The sequence below is a fragment of the Anabas testudineus genome, chromosome 15, assembly GCF_900324465.2.
Source record: "Anabas testudineus chromosome 15, fAnaTes1.2, whole genome shotgun sequence".
NCBI classification, from domain to species: Eukaryota; Metazoa; Chordata; class Actinopteri; order Anabantiformes; family Anabantidae; genus Anabas; species Anabas testudineus.
Genome location: NC_046624.1, coordinates 10570233 through 10589397, shown reverse-complemented (window position 1 = coordinate 10589397; position 19165 = coordinate 10570233). Strand labels below are relative to the sequence as shown.

Genomic DNA, 19165 nt, shown 5'->3' with positions numbered 1-19165 from the left:
TGATGGAGGATTTGACCTATTTACTGATTCAGTGTTTCTTTCTGTGCTGACATTTGTATAATTGTGGATGAAATGAAACATGGGGCAGCCTCTCCTCACAAAAAAATCAATCCGACAGTAATTTTTTTCAGAAATGAATCTATAGCAAGCGTCATCTGTTTTGGGATCTAATGTTTAGTACCTTATCAGAAATGGCCTGCACACCTTATAAAGCCCATTAGCACAATTACAGCAGGTGTTTTTTCTCTTAACACCTCTTCTCAGACTGACTGAAGATGCTTTTCACAATACTCCGTCAGAGTATTACACAACTTTAGGGTAAATGTGTGTAAATGTAACCAACAGGAAGGGCTCTGGCTCCAGAATAGTTTCAAACATCAACTTCCAAGTTCCTTAAAGAAGCTCCCTATACCACAGGGTAGATATTTCCTTGTTGAGAAGGCCACAAACCACCAACACTAAAATAAGCTCAGCCTCACCGTAGCCATGGTGAACGTGTTTGATGAGCATACGCCATACCACCCGTGCCCAGGAGAACGTTGCTATAGTCTAACCTATCATCATGGTATAGAAGGCGTAAAGATTCAAATAATCATTGTAGATCCAGAAATGTCCTATTCATAGCTTTATATCTAGTCAAATAACTAGCTATGAACCTAATCAAGTGACCAAGTGCTCTATTGATCCGATCTCGGTTTCTTCCAAATGTCAGCAAAGGCCTTTCTACATGTTTAAAACGTGTTTGTTTAGTTTTTGAATCATTTCACGAGCATATGGAACAAATTTAGCTACATGGAAATGTTTGGCCTCAGGGTGTTGTGTTGATAAACTGTATTTCAGTTTTCAAGTAAACATCAGTGGGCACCTTTTTTAAGGCAGCAAGGTTTATTCATAGACATGAAAAATTTCAGTCATGACAGGGGAGGTAGGAACTGAAACATCAACCACGGCTGTAAAAACACTTAACTCCTATGCAGATTTCCAACAGGGTGAAAAAAAATCATATGTTACATATATGTGTACTTTGAAGCTGTAATTGAGATGTTTGTGTGTGCCACTGATGGTGTGACTGGTTGGCAGGATGGTGGTCCCTCCCTGACTGGTAAACCCGAACAGGAAGAGCAGACCCCCTATTAGCTGGGCCAAATCAGAGGGATCTCCAGGGTCGACAAGGACACCGAAGAATAAGGTAAGAAAAAAAGGCGAAAGGAAAAAGGGAAGGCTAAATTAAAAGCATAACTATCATTGCTGTGTGTGACATGCATCCATTGTAACCTGTGATGGGCTGTTGCATATCAGACTAATTAAAGTAGCGTAGACAGGTGTTCTAGCCCGCTCAGTGTGTGTGTGTGTGTGTGTGTGTGCTAGTGAGAGTGTGTTGCAGGGCTCTTGGAGGGCTCACATGGCTAAGAGTGTCTGAGCGAAGCGGCTCTCTGTGGCGGAGCGCTCTCTCTCCCTCTCTCCAGCTCTCTAATTACGCCGACCGAGCCGGCTCTGCCCTTACCCGCAATCTGTGGAGGCATGAAATAAATACATGCCCTCCAACAATAAACAACCTTTCCCAAATGACAGCACCTCCTCAAGCTCACCCCTTACTACCATCTCTGCAGGTTTTCATAAGCACATGCTGTATTGAGGATATGCTGTACAGGTTGTACTGTAGAGGTTAAAGTCTCAAAGTGTCAACTTCACACTCATTGAAAATCATGTTCATACCTCCTAAATAATCAATAACTTTGCAGTTTTAAGCTGTAAAGCTATTAACAATCTGAGCTGCACTCCTTTTGACAAGTGAACTAACGTTTATATGTAAAATCTGTGGAGTATTCCTTTAATTTTACAGCATCTTGTGCTCTCACACCCATGGATGTTCACAGGTGGCATCAGGCCTCAGTTCTTCTTTCCTCAAAATGTCATCTGTGGTGTGATGGTTGCTTTTCCCACAGGTTCACAGTACTGTTAGTCATGCCTCCCATTTCCCACTAGTCTGAGTGGTTACAGATTCCCTAATGTGTCTTTCATGCTGGCCACACATGTCTCCGACTAGTGATGACAGGGTTACCATACCCCCACACACATATACCAGCCTGGCCTGCTTTGATTTATTTCATCAGTGTTTTTTGAGCATCAGGAATGACATGGAGCAACATTTCTGGTTGGTTTACGGAGATCAAACGAATGAATGTATAAGCATTGCACAGGCTGGTTAGGTTGGTGACTTATTTCAGTGAAACGCTATCAAGTACCACACTGCCGCCTTGTGGAGGCCAGGGCAACCATCCACCGCTGCAAGAAAATCCATGTTTAACATATTAGCAAAATAACTGCTCCTACCAGACATGTTTTCTTCCAGTTTGTACCAATATTCATGTATTCACTGAGAAACAAGCTGTGTAAGTGGTCAGATACTTTTATTAAATATAAAATATTCTTTTTTGCAGTGCAGTAATGAAAATATAATGGGAAGATTAACAGAATTGCAGTGCTCTGGTTATCAAAGTGTACATTAATGATTAAAAATACATTTTCCTAAAATAGTTTGAAACTGTTTAAAAGGAAAAAAAAAACATCAACAGAAAAGCTGACATTAAACCAGGAGAAAGTGTCTAAGTTGAAATATCTAGAAGATGTCATTTGAAGAGGATAATACAAAATGCATTTCGTCAGTTGCAGAATTAATTACACTGTGCAACCAGAGTTAACAGCACCAATCAAAACAGAAACATGTCAGTTAAAAGTCAAGTGCAGTCCTAAGGTTTGGTGTTCAATTCCTTTTTCACAAGTTTTAACCACATGACTGAAAGTAATACAAAGAAAAGCAGAAGTGCAGCATGTGACAGTAATGTCACGAAATGGTTCTAAATGATGCTCGCCTCTTAAAGCCAGAAACAAAAAATTAGGGTCTTAAACAGAACACAACCTGCTGTAAAGTGAATGGCAAAAGGGCCAGTAAATTAAAAGAATTCAGCTCCCAGGTTTATAGAAAAAAAAAAAATGTAGGTATAAATAGGAAAATAAATACTCTTTTGCTGTACATACTTTACTAATGAATGTAGTGTGGACTTAAACCAGGTGTGGTATCTGTAATTATTGTTAATGGGTGATGCATACACATGCCAATAATAATGCACTGTCTAGTGTTGTCACTGGTGAAAGATTGATGCCGTTTTCAGTGTAGTGCCATCAGATGATGCATTCTTTGGTTCACTGAAATACTGAACTGGAGACCATAAGGTCAAAAACACTGCTCATCAAGATTCAGAAGTTCTGTCAGTGGAGGATGCTGTGCACATGACAAAGCATGACCTTTTTGTAAGGCACTGTGTTGTAATGTGAACTCATTTTATCAGTGATATCATCATGTCTGTCTTAGATATTAATACCACATGTGGTAGCTGTAGGCATGTCTGACACCCACACACACACACAAAAAAAAAAAAAAAAAAAAAATCAAGTCAGCACTTTTCTTTTGCATAAACATCAAGCCCGGTGATGTTAACTATGCAAATGTACCAAGAAAGCATACTGCCTTTTCTACTTGCAAACTTTTGCATTGGGCTCACAGATCAGTGTCTCAACTATCTTCTATATTCCACAGGGAGGAACACAACACGGAGAGGAAATGCAGAACTGAAGTCACTTCAGAACTGAGCTTCACACTTGTCATAACATGAAATCCCCAATGAAAGTACGTAGAATCTAAAGCAACACCTATCTGGCACAGTCTCACCAAAAGGTGAAAACTATAGCCGTCATACAGTATGTATTCTGTTGGACTGCATGATATTTGTGGCACATATGTGACCATTATTTCTTCTAAACGCTACAGGTATTGTAAGGACAGACAATGAGTGCTCCATAACTTACCAAGGCAGCTTAACAGACATGCAGCTGGAGGATTCAATAAGCAAGTATGGTACCTCACATTGAATTTGCAGCTCTTATGTCAATTTTAACCTTATATGATGACCTTAGGATAGGCTACATAGAACATTATGAAGACATCTCTCTTTAAGTCTTTGGTCTAGTGGAAAATGTGCTGATATTGGCACAGAAACTGTGAATAGGAAGTCGAGCCCCAGTATGAAGCGCAGACTGATGCCAGCAGTTGTGGGCCATGGATAAACCTAAAATCTGGTTCACAAACTACAAGTGAAAGTAATGTTACTCTACTTTAAAAAATAGGGAGGAACACTGCTTTGTGGTGGAATTTCTAATGAAGGAGGCCTCCAGGATCAACACTGAAGTACTACAGCCTCAACAATTCATAGAATCCTTTCATTATTGCTGTACATGGCAGAGGCATAACTTTTTTCATAGTAGACCAAGTCCGTTGCACTTCCTCTTTATGTTGCAGGCCTGTAAGGTTTAATTGTATTCCTTAAAGCAGGAATAAGTCACCAAATGCCATGAAGGGCTGCAAATATTAAGGTTGTCAACCAAAACACCAAGTAAAATCATTGCTCTCTTCTGGTTAAACAACCACTGTGGTCTTTGTTTGAAATTAAAACCTTCATAATCCCAGTCCTCTGTGGCACAGGTGTGACTATCCCAGTCCTTAAGCCTGACTGCTGGTTCTGATCCTTTGAAAATTCTGGTCCATTCTGCCATAGTAAATATTTAAAGCCCAGAGAACTTGGTCCATTAAGTACCAGTCCCATTGGCTCAGTCTGTGATTCACAGTGTTGTGCACCACAGTGTTGTGCACACTCCCGAGGCAGACCGTAAATTGAGTTCAAGGCTGCCATGGCTTCCTGTCCTTCCCTTTCTGATCAGGAATGTGTTTGTAGCGACATTTGTCCCCAAAATGGCAACCAGTGGTTCTCCAGAAGTAACACTCATCTCCGTTCACTGGGCCACGTCGACGAGGTCTGGATAAACAAGACAGTAGCAGAGAAAACAGATTAGGCATAAAAGCCAAAAAGATTTCAGTGACTTACAGAGTCGTACAGTGAGACTGAAATGCCTCTTACCCAGCTGTCGCCCCCGCTTGCTGTGTGACAGGGAGACAGGTCTTAAGTGGAATGGGAAGAAACCTTTGGGTATGGCGGTCAGGATAGCGCACCACTAAACGTGTATTCTCAATACAGTAACCCTGTGAGAGAAAGCATATACGCAATGTCCATAACCATGTTCTTTAGAACAGGCCCAGTATTGGGGAAGGAGAACCAATTAACTACTTACATTTAATTTCTCCATTGCACGAGCTGCCATGAGTGCATTCTTGAAGTTGACAAAGGCACAGAATCTGTCATGCAGCACACGGATACTCTCTATGTCACCATACCTACATTACAAAAGTGCATATAAAAGTAAGTACGTTTTAAAAGTGAAATTTATATCTAGTTATAGAAATAGAAACACTGTGCTTATGACTGATTGGACTGATTTAGTCTTAAATTAGGTTAGTATCAAATACTTTACTGTGCTGTAGGGTCATACATTTGAAAAAGGTCCCATAGGTGTTTCTCAGTTAGCTCAGTTGTCACATTTCCTACCCACAGAGATGGGCAAGGGCTCCTAAAGGGAGAGAAACAAAGAATGGCTTAACAGCTTAAGCATATGTGCTGATAACACTCTAAATGTATGCAGATGCAAAGTCCATTTTAGCCACAAGAGAAGCTACTACTCCCTCTGACCCCTGGTTTTGATTGGATAAACAGAGACCTACCCTGGTTGCACAACTGAGGGATCCTGGCTTCCAGCTGCAAAACAAAAAGAATGTAATCAATAGTATATATAGAAAAAAAAAAGGCTACATGATTTTTCAAGACAAACTGCAGGCACTGCTTCTAACATATGTACTTCTAACAACGTACCCCTCGCAGCTTCCAACCAAGATGCCTGAACAGCCTGTACTGTTGAAAACTTCTCTAGCAATTGGACACTTTGCATTTCTTCAAAGCCAAGCTCCTGATGAAAGAATTGAGAAAAATAATCAGTAGTGAAAATACAGTTGCATAAATTAACCTTTGAGACAGAATGATAAAAAAAAAAAAAAAAAAAAAATCAGAGAAGCTCTGGTTCTTTGCGTTCACATCAAGCTTATGGTTGTATTTACCATTAACTGCAGAACTTTACAGTTAAAGAGGTCAGTGACAGCCTCCTCACAGTCTTTATCCAGTTTCAGCACCTGCTCCATAGCCTTCTCTGCCTCACTGTACCGCTACAATGCACACAAAGAACCACAGAAATATACAAGTTAAAGCTAATCATACCAGAAGGGCTTTTAAAAAACAAAAACAGATAATTATTTGATTACATGCTATATCACATGACCTTTAGCATGTACACACCTTCAGCCCCATGAGAGCACGCCCCTTGCGAAAGTATCCTTTGGGCCACTCTGAGGCCAGCTGAATAGAGCGTTCCGCGTCTGCCAGAGCCTGAGGGTATTGCTCTAAGCAGTAATAACAATAGGAACGATTCCCAAAGAACCTAGATAATGTAGTTTACAAATAAAGTCATTATGGTGCCTGCGTCTCGTATGTATTTCCTTTGTAATAACTCAATGTCACTTGCCAGAAGATGTACCTGTTATCCTTTGGGTCACATTTGATGGCTTCTGTAAACATAGTGACTGCTTGTGCATACTGTCCCTCTTGAACTAGCTTTATCCCTTTTTCTGTGAAAAAGAAAAAATACTCGTAAATGTATCTGCGGTGACCTCAGAGGGATCAACTAAACATAGTGCTGCGTGCTTGTACAAATGAACGTGTAATCAAAACTTTCCTTGAAGCCTTTGTTACTGTACCAATGAATAGAAGGACGGGGTATGTACCATTCTATTCAGAAATCATTCCTTACCTGTCAGTGATGCGCTTTTCTTTGCTATGGTGTCAGTTCCATTTGACTGTAAGAAAGATATATAATTTTCATCACTTCATATTATATAGAGAAGGCTAAAAATGCTTCCACTTAAAGAAGAAAAAAAAAAACTTTAAATGTCTGAATAGAACATTCTCTATTTCAGAGATGCACTGCTTTTGTATGGCAACGTATTATTTGAAAAAATAAAACAAATTATAATGGCATAGGCAAAAATACTGGCACCCTTAACCTAATGTTTTGTAAGCAAGCATCCTAACACAATAACTGCAATTAAGCACTTTTTGTTTCTCTTAATTAGATATTTGCAGTTTTCAACTGGTACTTTGGCCCACTCTTTTTGACCAAACTACCTCAGTTCTTTGAGGTCTGATGGGCACCTTCTCCCTTCTGCTAGTTTCAGCTTTTCAGCTTTTAGAGATGTTCAAATGGATTAAGATCAGGGTTTGCAGCAGGACACTTCAAAACAGCCCAATGTCTATTCTATATTCTGTTTTAGAAACAATGAGAGGAGCTCTCTCACAATTAGTATTCCGTTTCTCTTGAGTATGCCTCGATAATTCAGTCTACTCAGCACAGATTCAGGGCACCTGGTTCCAGAGCAAGAACACGGCAAAGCATACCAAAAGCATGCAGGTATGCGTGACAAACATGCACGACAGATTTTTATTACAGTACTCTGAAACACTGCTCTGCTCTTAATAAAATCTAGTAAAAAGTACAAAAACTTGTACTTGATGTAACTTTAAATTGATAAAATCCGTCAATTTAATAAGCCCTAATGTCAAAACATGTTTGATCTAGAACCTGATCTGAGTGGGCACAGTTTAGAAACTAAAGGACAGGATAGACACAAAACCAAATGGAATCCAAGGACGATTTTAGCAATACACACTATAGGTTACTGAGTGTAGGCTGAGGGGAAAACATGTTTTATCCACTTAAATTTACAGCATGCAGGGCAAATGTGAAGTGATTTTGTCCATGCAACCATGGACACACACCACAAACAACAGGCCACAATCTACTTTTCCAAACGTCAGACAAAACACCACGAGGACACACTGCTGCCACGAGAAAACTAGTGGACAGTTAGGACAGGAGCTCCTACTCAGTCATACATACTGATCTTATTATATTATTATCCATTATTCATTTACCTCTCTCCTAGCCTCATTCTCCTTGTTTTCTTTGGACTTGCGACTTGATCCTTTGGGTTTTATATGGCTAGCAGCATTAGCAACAAAGGCACTGCTCACATCCCATTCTGGCTCCTACGGGACACAGAAAGTCAAAGGTTTGTTGTTATTTCAAACAAATACTACAGCAACTGGTTAATTTACTTCATGATAGTTTTTTTTTGTGACTAAAATACTGATATGCATGCATAGGTATTGTGTTTATTATTACAGAAATTTGAAACACCTATAATACATGCAAAATAAAATCTAGTATAGTTTCCTTACCTCTTCTGTGGATCTGGCTTGGCCCTTCTGATGGCCCTTGACTCCTGAAGGAGCCACCACTGGAGTGTCTGTGCACTTGAGTGAGGCAGCTGATTTAGTCTCCTTTTTCTCCTCTTTTTCCACTTGTTGTTTGTCAACTTCAGCACCACCTTCTGCTTCTGATGCACTCTCCTCCAGTTCAGACTCTGCACCTGCATCCTCATCTTCATCCTCCTAATGTGTAATAATATATAAATGTCCAGCTATTCACAGCAGAGACCAATACAGATTATATTTGTATCACTAATAATGTAATAGTTACCTGCTCTGCATTCTCACTCTGGGTAACCTGCTCCTTCTTTTTACGCTTTCGACGGCGCTGAAACAGATGCAGCATCAGAAAATGCAGTGCAAAAAAAAACAAGAATTTAAGTATTTGTGTGCTCACCTTCCTTTTGGCCCTGCGTCGCTCTGCCCTCTGTCTGGTCTTCTCATCCTCACTCAAATCCTCCTCTCCATTTAATGCGTGCTAAAACACACAAACGGAGTTACACGTTGTACCTTCACCCTTACTGACCTGACACTGTTCTGTCAGACTGACACAATGTTTTTACCTGTGACAAAGTGGCATCATCTTCTGGGTCAGGGGTAGCAGCACCACAGTCCATCTGCTCCTCCTGTTGCTGGACAGGGGGGGCTGTTGGAAAATACACAGCACATCAGTACACTTATTTTCCTAATGTTGGAAACCAGATGTTGTCAGATGAAACAGTTCTAATCAGAAAAATGTCTTAAATACACTGTAGCTTTTGTTCTTGTATTATACAGCAAGTCCGTGCAATAAGTCAGATGCCAACATGGAGCTAAGTAAAATAACAGGCATCCTTTATGGTTTACCACTACAGCACACCATCTCTAGACAACAATGTTCTTACTTCCTCTTTCACACTTTCAAGTCTTGATAATAAAAAGCAAAATAACCCCAGGTCCAAATACCACTGGGTAGAGATAGGAAAGATGATGTAATGCTTTATTCTAAAAAGAAGAATAACAGCTCAACACAACACAAAAATATATACACAACGAAAAACTGTTTAGACTGATTCATGTTGTTTCAGCTCTAAGAGGGAGATATTTAATTTGTCCACTGCAAAATGCAACACACAGCTGCCACAAGCACTGCTATTTGAGAACATGATCTTTTCTCAGAAACTTGGTTGAAAAATAACATAAAAAACAACCATTGCCCTAGATGTAGGGGGTGTGTGTATGTGTGTGTGTGTGTGTTGGGGGGCATAGATCAGATCAACTAGATGCCTGTAGCTGATTTAGGCCCATCGGCAGCAAACAAATGACAAGACAAAAGGAAGTGTAACACTAGACCATGTAGGCATTAATGTGATGTCACATTTCCATTTGTTCAGCAAAGACAAATTCCTCCTAGGTCTGTGACACGTGTTTTATAAAATGCCCCATGAGTCACCCATGGGAAATATTGCAACTCTCCTTGTGCCCAATGTGGTTTTGATGTAGGAGCGCCAGCTCTGTGTATTACAGACTTTCTTGTGGGATGACAAGCACCACCCTGGACTTCCTCATTATCTCTCTGTATGTATATTCTCCAGTGTACCAGTATCTAGTCAGCATGTAATCCGCGCCCATAAACACCCTAAATATATGTTGAGGGAAAGCAAAGAAAAGTCCCCATGTCACCTTCTAGGCCTATCCATAAAAACCGCAGCACATTATTCCACATGAATCAAAGTACGCCCAGGGGCCATTTTATTAGGTACACCTTTACAATCTAACGCAATCCAATACAACAACAACTCTGTCATTATTCTACTTTTACAAGATTATAATTGCTCTGACAGGTGACAGTTTACTATATGTTTATTGTTGACGTCATAGAGGGTGTTGGAGTGTTACTAGAGTGTACATACAGAGGTGTTTCTAATGTTTTGGCAATTCTAATAAACAATCATACTGGCTTTGGTGAAGAGTCTACCCCTCTGCCATCATGTCTGACTCACCTCTTCAGTAAAACCCATTGTCACTGCATTAGCTTAACATCACTGTACTCTAATGGAATTTCCTCTTAACACTGAAATGATCTCAAATCTGTGGACAAAAGTAACAAAAGAGTCTCTGTTGCTCTCCTTCATGCAGACTGCCTAAATTAGCATGGAGTTGAAAGGTGAGCTCTTTCCACAGGAATGCAAAATAACAGTGTATCATCTTGGACCGGAGCTTTAGATCAGTTTTCTTCAGCGTTATAGAGGTAGAACATAACTTGATTAACTCTGATTAAAGCAGTCACCAGCACATCTAGTGTCAGTGGTTTTCAGGGATTCATTACGTATTTACACAGCATTGAGTTAGTAGGAGCTGATCACAAGGCTTTCCACGACAAAGGGCTTGGCTGTAAGGCACCGCTGATTTGGATTAAGTTGAGTATGTGGAAGCCTAACAGGGCATGTTCAGTTTGGGAAAGGGCCACAAAACAGAAGAAAACCAGTCTCAGATGTGAGTTGATCTCACTGCATCCACGTCCAACATCTATCATCGTTCTTTAAAGAGCTTTTCTAGGATGCTCCGCTATCTGTGATGTGATTTTAAGTGTTAGCCAGTAAACAAACCTGCTCTACAGCCTGTTCTAGGGAACTAAACAGAGGAAGCATATTAACACATAACTTAATAATGATAATAATGATGTGGCTTCAGTTACCGGTTGTCGTGTGGTGAGCTACGGGGCCTTTGCCACATATTCGAGGAACTATTACCATACAACATGTAGCACGGATTGAACCTCTAATGTCTATTAGTTTTGGCCTTTTATGCCGTACTACATAGGGCTTATGTGGTTTTTAAGTTATCGCTTTCTTTATGAATGTAAAGGTCTGAGAGACTGTGTGTAGATACCGTATTACAACAACTTTATGGCACCGACTGCGCAAACTTGGAAGTGGTGCAAGTAAGGGTGTAACTGGCCAGAGGGGAACTTTCATTGTTTGACCAGGAGCACAAGTTGAACTTCACGGTCCAGACACATACGAAACGACATCACAAAAATCGGCAATTGACTAAAACGAGCGGTGGATGTACGTTTCTCGGTCGTGTTTCGTCGTTTCTTTCGGGATCTCTTCCAAGTTTTGGGCTTCGAGTTCAGAAAGTTTTTGAAAAGTGAGACATTTTCTTACCGCTCCCCAGTCCCAAAAGCCAGCGTATATCTCTGGTGAATTTCATGAGCGCAACCATCCAGCATTATCGTCTCAAGTAGCCAACAGGAAATATATATTCGACAAATGTTTAGCTTTTAGTCTCAACGCGTTTGTATCGTCGGCACAAATCGATAACGAATCTGCGGGAATCTTTGGTGGTTTAGTCCACTTCCGGAGCGTCAGCCGCCGACGTCGGGTCCACCCTGAGCAGCGTCTTAAAGGCGCAGGACACCGTTTTCGCTTATTGACTTTATCGAAGGCACAAATAAAAGGTGACATAATTAGGTATATAATTATGATTTACCCATACTAGAAATTGGCATTTGTGGTATTTGTTGCATGCAACAACAAAGCAAGATATATTATTTCAATGCACTGCACTTCCAGAGCCTTTTTTAGAATAACTCTAGTAAAGGGAACTCGAGTCACAAATGTTTTGTCAATCTACTACAAAGAAGAGTAATGGTGAAAGTGCCTAACCCTGTGGGGCCTTGAGTGGTCTGACAGAAATTATTTGAGGTTCAGTGTCATACTTTAAGTTGGTAGTAACACTACTTAGACTAGTGAGTGGCACACTAGTTCTTAAGAAAAAGTGCACGCATAGAGAGATAAGATTAATAGACGAATTCCATAGATGTTTCATCAGCCTGGTACAAAAATGCATTTGTCTTCCATGGTAATGCTGTAGTGGTATCAGTGATTTTCTGCTGGCTCAGATTACTCAGATTACTGGTGGTGAGACATGAGGATTTACATGACATTACACTGTTTGATTTCAGGTTCTTTCAGGAGTTTTTATTCAGTTTAAAAGTTATAAAAAGCTTGCAAGATCATTTTATTGTCTGTGTTTTCTGTGATATCAGTTGCAATACTACATCAACCATTAGCATTATTTCATGTGTAACATAATATCAAAAAGATAGATGTAGTGACTTTGGAGAGGTATTGCTTAAACCAGTCAAATTCACAAAAATCAGACAAAAGAGAGTTTGAACATTGTTGTGCGGCCCTCACATTGATGCTGTTCGGTGTTTCAGTGATGTTTGAGGTCAGCCATGACAGTAAGTGCAGCATTCCAGCCTGGAGAACCCATTACACCCCCACCTAAAAACACATTACACATGGAAAATGTAGGGAGATCAAATACAGTTTGCTCAGCCACATGACATAACCCTGAGACTTAATTGCTTTATCACCGGTGACGATATGACTCAATCTAGAGGACCAAAGGCTTATCAACTGTCCTCTTAGGACACACGACAACTTAACCTCAGTGATTATACATGCATGACACTACACTATACACATCAGTCACATTTTTAATTTAAGAATTATATGTAGATTAAGTATTAAAAGCAAACCTGGATGACAGCCACTGCCACACAGATACAGCCCTTTTATTGGTGAGCGGTATTCTGAGAGAAAGGGCAAAGGCCGTGCTAGGTAGAGCTGATCCAGTGACATTGATCCATGGAAGATATTCTGTAAACAGAGAGCAACATGTTTTGTCTCTTTTTTTGTTTCTTAGAATGGTTATGTTACTAGGAGAGCAAATCTATAACTTTTAATCAGTGCCTCCTAAAGTTCCACATAATACATTGAAGGAAACATAAATAAATGAACACATATGGACTTTGATTCTGACTCATGGGTTGTTGTAAAACTGTCTGTAACCATTAACTGCTTATACAGTGGGTCTATCCATGGGTGAATGGTGAATAACAGAGCATCAGCTTAAACTACTTCCTCATCTACTGATCAGCTGATTGTGTTTAGCAAATAAGCTCCAGCATTCAAACTGCTGCTGAGCTTTGCAATGTGTACAGTGTACGCACCCCTCCAGTGAGCCCAAAGATCCTCTCCAGGTCAGGTGGAGTCAAGACATCCCTTCCCACAACTGACTTTTTAAATCCAGGGGCATATTGCTCCACCCAGTCAAAAACTAAAGAGACAGAAAAACCCATGCTTCACAATGAAACAGATGACTCAATACACATTTAAAGAGTGTAATTCATTTAAATACTGTGTACTTATCTTTGAAAAATATACTATACAAAAGACAATAAAATATGACCTGTCTGGAAGTAAATTGGGCAGAAAAGTTTAGAAATTCCTATTTTTAAAACGGGGTATTATTTTCCCTTTAACGTTGCCATAATACAAGTATACCAGCTTTAAGCATCGCATTTTAAAACATGTTCATTTGAGTAATAAATGCAAACCTTAACGTCAGTACATCTCACCATTGTCAGCATAGGCCTCTCGGTCCTGTTCAGTCCACTCCCTGCCTTCTATGTGGTAGGGGGTGAATTGGGTGAACAATGACACCACGTGGCAGCCAGGGGGAGCCAGAGTAGGGTCCAACACAGAGGGGATGGTCATCTCTATCATGGGTCTGCAGGAATGCAGGATCATGATGAAACAAGATGGTGGCAAGTTAAAAATGCACGAGTTGCAGAAAATTCCAGATAAAAGAATATAAGACTATTGTTTTTAAAGACATATTAATACCGATAATACTTTTGGTCACAGTCAGAATTCTGCAAGCAAAGACTCTTCAATGAAAAGTTGTAGATCTAATGTTTATGAAACATAACATCACACTACATTACACTAACATTATATTGAAAAAACATTATTGCGCACTTTGATTAAAGTTAAAGTTTTAAATGATTTCATGTTATAAGCACTTTTAGCAGCTGCAAGGTCAAAACACTAATCTAGAGTGAACACCTTTTGTTTTGTTTTTGTTCTCTATTCTCTACAGACAGAAATATATGATGAGCTCTTGTATTTATGACCTTCTACATGTATGAAAATCTATATGAGAATTTGGCATAGAACATTAATAGAAACTTGCAGTCACTCCGATGATTTAGCTACTGAATGCAGACCATTAAGTCTTGTATAAGGACTTAAGAGCACATTTTATGTGTTAATGCTCACTAATGTAGGAGTGTGAAGATATAAGTACCGTACAGAAGGGCGTCCATTCATGGCCTCTTTATATGCACTCTCCAGCACTTCTACACTTTCACAGTTAAGATGAATGGAGCATTGATGGTGGGGTCCAGGTTTATTATTTGGGGTGGGCGAAGCTAGAAAGTTTGGCAGCTTGTCCACTGCCACTGTAAAAACAGGAATTGTATATTACTTTTATGTAAATTAATATTTTTTGGTAAAGCAAAGTGTGTGCTGCTTAACTTCTACATTGCATTTGATACAGAATGTTTGATACAGTGCTCAGTCCCTTCTGCTTAAAACTAATACTTTTAAAATTAATTCTACAAAACAGAGCAGACTGTCATTAAGTCTAAGAAGCAATGCGCTGTAAAGGATTAGTTAGGAGCGAAGACTTTCTGAGCAATAACTCTCTACAGCTCTGGCTTAACTGTTATTAACAAGTAGGAACTACAAGTGGCAGCATACAGGAGATTAAAGAACTAAACTTATTCTCAGTCGTGTGTGCTTTACACAGTTTTGTAGTACCACAAACCTGTGTGAAATTTGTGTTTTCAGTACCAATAGTTTAGACAATATACAGCACTCAACAGTGGAAGACTAAGAGCTGATCCCTTCTAATACACTATATTTATTTATGTAATATTTTGTAAGGTCTTATCCCTTAAACGCTGTAAAGTCTCTTGAGTTGACATCTGTTGAGAAGGGCCTTTCTCTACTCTATGTCAGGAGTGGTTAGGATTTTGTATCTACCCTTATTTTAGTTATCAAAAACACAACACCTACCAGCTAAAAACACTTTTGCAAAAGACCATGACATTGCATGTAGTATGACTGAAACAGAGGAGATGTACCATTGATCTTTGTAACTGGCGAGGTGTAGTCTATCTGATCTATGGCTTTGATGAGCTTTGGAGAAAGTGCAGCCTACAGTATAACAGAGAAACCCAGAATAACTCATATTGTTTGGTGTCATGGTTACATTTGATGTACTGTATATTGCTCTTCATTACCTGTGGCACAATGTGCTTGAATGTGACATGTGGGGTAGCATTTGATAGGACGGCTTTACTGTGGATCTCTGTGCCATCCTTTAGCACCACTCCTTTGGCAGCACCATCTGAACCAACCAGGACTTGACCCACATCCTGCCAAAGACAATACAGGCGCTGGAATATAGTTTACAGTAGTAAATAGTTAGTTTCAAAAAAGTTTCAAAATCACATCACCTTCTCTGTGAAAATGTCTACACCATAGGATCGAGCAGCGCTTGCAATAGCCTGAGACACACCTCCCATGCCTCCCTCTACGTAGCCCCATGCTCCTTTCTCCTTCTCCAGCTCTCCCATCACATGGTGTAAGAGCACGTAACTTCAAGACAAGTACATGAAATCAGTGTTTAGACAGGGCAGTGTTTCATTGTATTTGCTGAGTGTTTCTCTGCTGAAGAGTTCTGTAAAATGTGTCTCACCCACTACCGGGATTACTTGGACTGGTCATGGCTCCTATTACAGCATCAGTAGCCAGTGTTGCTTTCAGTGGCTCAGACTCAAACCACGGATTGAGAATCTACCACACAAAAGACTTGTTGGTCGCCGTGCAATCAACAAAAAGCAGCCGTCAAGGCCAAACTGTAAGCTTGTAACCAACCTTCATTATTGGTGCAGTTATAATTTCGTAAAAGTCGGGAATATTTCTTCCAAGTTTCACACCTTAAAAAAGGAAACATTACTCGTTGTGGATTACGTAACCCAGGACACAAAATTAGTGCATGGTGAATAATTTGTTAGTCTGACATGCAGAATATCAATGCACACATTCACCAACACACCACATTTGACAATAGGGATCAGTGTTTTAGCAGCAGCCAGCCTCTTCCTCAGCGATCCACTGGTAACACCTGGAATATTTACAGGAGGAGCATCCAAGAGAGGGTGAATAGCTTCTGCTAGCTTCTCAAGGTGGGCAACAAAATCTGGAAAAGCCTGCGTACATCCCAAAGAATGGGTGGGTATGATGATGAGTGTGAATATGTTGTATTGCAAAAGAAAGCATTATATTTATAATAAAATAAAGGTCACAAGAGACAGTGAAGAACTTTTTTTTTTGCTCCGTAGTGTGACAATGCACTGCAGTACAAAATACAGCAGCATGCACAATGCAATCAGCCATATACTACTGTGGTCATGTTTCCTAAATAACCTTAGCATCCTTCTCTGAGAACTTGCTGATCTCCCTCTGGTTCATGGCCAGATCTGAGCCCAAGGTGAGAGACCTTGGTGGAGCACCTCGCACCCCCTCCTCCAACATGGGGGTGAAAGCATGAGGGTCTCTCATGTACACCTTTAGCCCGTGTTTCTAAATGCAAATATAAAAAAAAAAAAAAAGGACAAAGAACTGTGAAAATGAAACACTCAATAGCAGCACATCAGATAAACTGATAGATTTGTAAAACACTATGATGTTGATGTAAAGGCAGGGTTCACCTTAAGCTCTAGGTCGTTGTATATGTGGGGTCGTAACAAACTGAGCAGATAGGAGCACCTTGAGAAGCGGAAGCCTGCATACAGGTAGAGTATTATAACTCTCACAAGAATATACTCATACTGTATGAGTGTGATAAGCACGTAGGAACAATGCATTCCATAAAAACTCATTGCCTGCTGTTATATTTTGTGTGGTTTTTGCATTTGGGTCATCCTACCAGGGAAGATCTCCTCTGACACAGCTGCTCCTCCCAGCACATATCTGCGCTCCAACACTGCTGTCTTCAGACCTCCCTTCTGAAGATAGGCGGCCTACACACATACACACACGTGTTCATGTGTCCTTTAACCCTCTATTATTCAACCACAGAATGCATAACCTATTAACTATCATGTATTAGACAAGCATAGTGAAAGTGTCAAGTAAATGCATGAACTCACTGCCACCAGCCCATTGTGACCTAAAAATGAATTAAAAAAACATCAGTCAGTTTTCATAAACATTTTAATTCCCCCACAGACATAACTTTTCATACAAATCCACTCACTCACACTCTGTAGCAATTCAAATTGAACTTTTTGCGCAAGCTGCTCTGCAGTAACGACTCAGTCAAGTTGAAAGGTAAAACTGTGACTTTGCAAAGCCACATGAGAAGACATAAGAAAGACACCGCCTCAAGACAGCGTTTGCAAACGTTTGCCAGCACAGTTACGTAACGTTACATCAATCAGGCAACATTAGTTGCATTGAGTAAAGACGTTTCTCCTGCGCTTTCTGGATCTCACCTCCTCCGATGACCAGCGCGTCATACTGGGATTTTAAAACGCTGTGACTGGATCTGGATCTGGAGCTGATCACTGTCGCCGCGAGAGTCCCAGACCTCCGTCCTCTGTCGCTCCACACCGCTGCAGCCATGGCACAAACTTCTATGGGATTTCCACCCCCCAGCCCTTTTTTTTCCCCCTCAAGAGGCCCATAAAGTAGATCCGGGTTTTAACTCCAATACGTTACCGATGCTGTGCACTAAAGGGGCGGGAGACTGACCCGTAGAAGGCAACCTATTAAATGTAAGTCGAATATGAATAACAATGATGGAATATTTTCACTAGATCTCATTTTTTTTGTTGGACTATTTATGTATTTAGTTATGTATATTCATTTATGTATTAATAATATATAAAAAATGCTTTCTGCAAAGTCTTTTCACACATTAAAAACATATTGTACAATGTCCTTATATTCAAAAGTGCAGTTCAACATATCCTCTCCTAGCTGGTCAGGACTTGGACACAAGTCTTCTCACACTAATGGTGCACCCTAAGAGTCATTTTATGTTAAGATGAGCTCTTAACATAGAAGTATTTCCTAGTGCTCCTGCTGAAGATGTCATATTAGCTTATGGGTTCTCTTAACACACATTAATAAGATAAGAGGCCACAGATCATGGACCTAAGCATCAATCCGAGGAGCAACACAGCCAGAGAAAGAGTCAATCTACTGATATCTTAGGAAGGTAGGGTGTTAAATGGTATTGGCAAAAAAACAACCAAACACAGCAGAACTTAAACAAGTTATCTTCTCGTCTTATCATCATAATGTGTATTTTTGATTATGTTTTGCTTAGACAGTGTAAAATAATTCCTGAGGTTTGTATAGATTATGCACTCTCTTAGTAGATGGAATGAAATGAGGTGTCATGGTGATCTAGAGTTTCCCGCTAGTCCTACCATGCCCCTCCCTTGGTGTATTAGAGTAGCATTAGTTTCAGGGGAAGAGAAATGATCCTCATACACTGTCTGCTTGGTTTTCTTTTAAGGAACATCTGCAGACGACGGCCAATCAACCATAACTAGATCAGAAGCAGGAGATTTTGTTCTTGTAAGCAGAAATTAACACTTCATTCCCCTTTGTCGGCAGAAATTCAACACTACAGCCCTTGAAGGCTCTCCCAGGCAATAAAGGAGAAAATGTAATTATGTTATAACAGCGCCACTCCAAAACACAATTACCTAATTTTCTCAAGAAAAAAAAAAGTGATCCTTTGCCTGCATGCATGAGGTTCTCTGGTGAAGATGCCTCACAACATTCATAATTCTCACTGCAGTCTATAAATGGTGTTACTAATCTATGATGAGTAAGGATAGTGCTAGTCACAAAATCATCTTGGGTTAATGGAGAAAATAAAATGGAGTCAAAAACTTGTTCCAACTTAGAAGTGTTCTC

At 40.1% G+C, this 19165-nt stretch overlaps 2 protein-coding genes across 3 annotated transcripts; both read right to left on the bottom strand.

Moving 5' to 3' along the window:
- Positions 1–2405: 2405 nt before the first annotated feature.
- On the bottom strand, positions 2406–11674 carry zgc:123010 (RRM_SF domain-containing protein). Its single transcript, XM_026355903.1, has 16 exons — positions 11474–11674; positions 8888–8970; positions 8722–8802; positions 8596–8652; positions 8295–8507; positions 7989–8102; positions 6808–6853; positions 6535–6625; positions 6297–6438; positions 6062–6166; positions 5820–5913; positions 5672–5705; positions 5443–5520; positions 5185–5287; positions 4974–5095; positions 2406–4871 (listed from the first exon to the last, which is right to left on the bottom strand). Exons 1-16 carry the CDS (start codon positions 11529–11531, stop codon positions 4736–4738), a joined length of 1557 nt encoding a protein of 518 aa, XP_026211688.1. The 5' UTR covers positions 11532–11674; the 3' UTR covers positions 2406–4735.
- Positions 11675–12286: 612 nt separating this feature from the next.
- Positions 12287–17973, bottom strand: pyroxd2 (pyridine nucleotide-disulphide oxidoreductase domain 2). 2 transcript variants are annotated; one of them, XM_026355676.1, is made up of 16 exons: positions 17728–17973; positions 17383–17402; positions 17160–17253; positions 16942–17015; positions 16658–16813; positions 16287–16440; positions 16106–16167; positions 15927–16024; positions 15685–15826; positions 15469–15603; positions 15310–15382; positions 14469–14622; positions 13738–13889; positions 13330–13436; positions 12856–12976; positions 12287–12598 (listed from the first exon to the last, which is right to left on the bottom strand). In XM_026355676.1, exons 1-16 carry the CDS (start codon positions 17855–17857, stop codon positions 12528–12530), a joined length of 1743 nt encoding a protein of 580 aa, XP_026211461.1. In that variant the 5' UTR covers positions 17858–17973; the 3' UTR covers positions 12287–12527. The 2 variants fall into 2 exon arrangements, with proteins under 2 accessions (XP_026211461.1, XP_026211462.1); XM_026355677.1 differs by lacking the exons at positions 12287–12598; positions 12856–12976 and having other exon boundaries at positions 13354–13436; positions 14474–14622.
- Positions 17974–19165: the final 1192 nt, after the last annotated feature.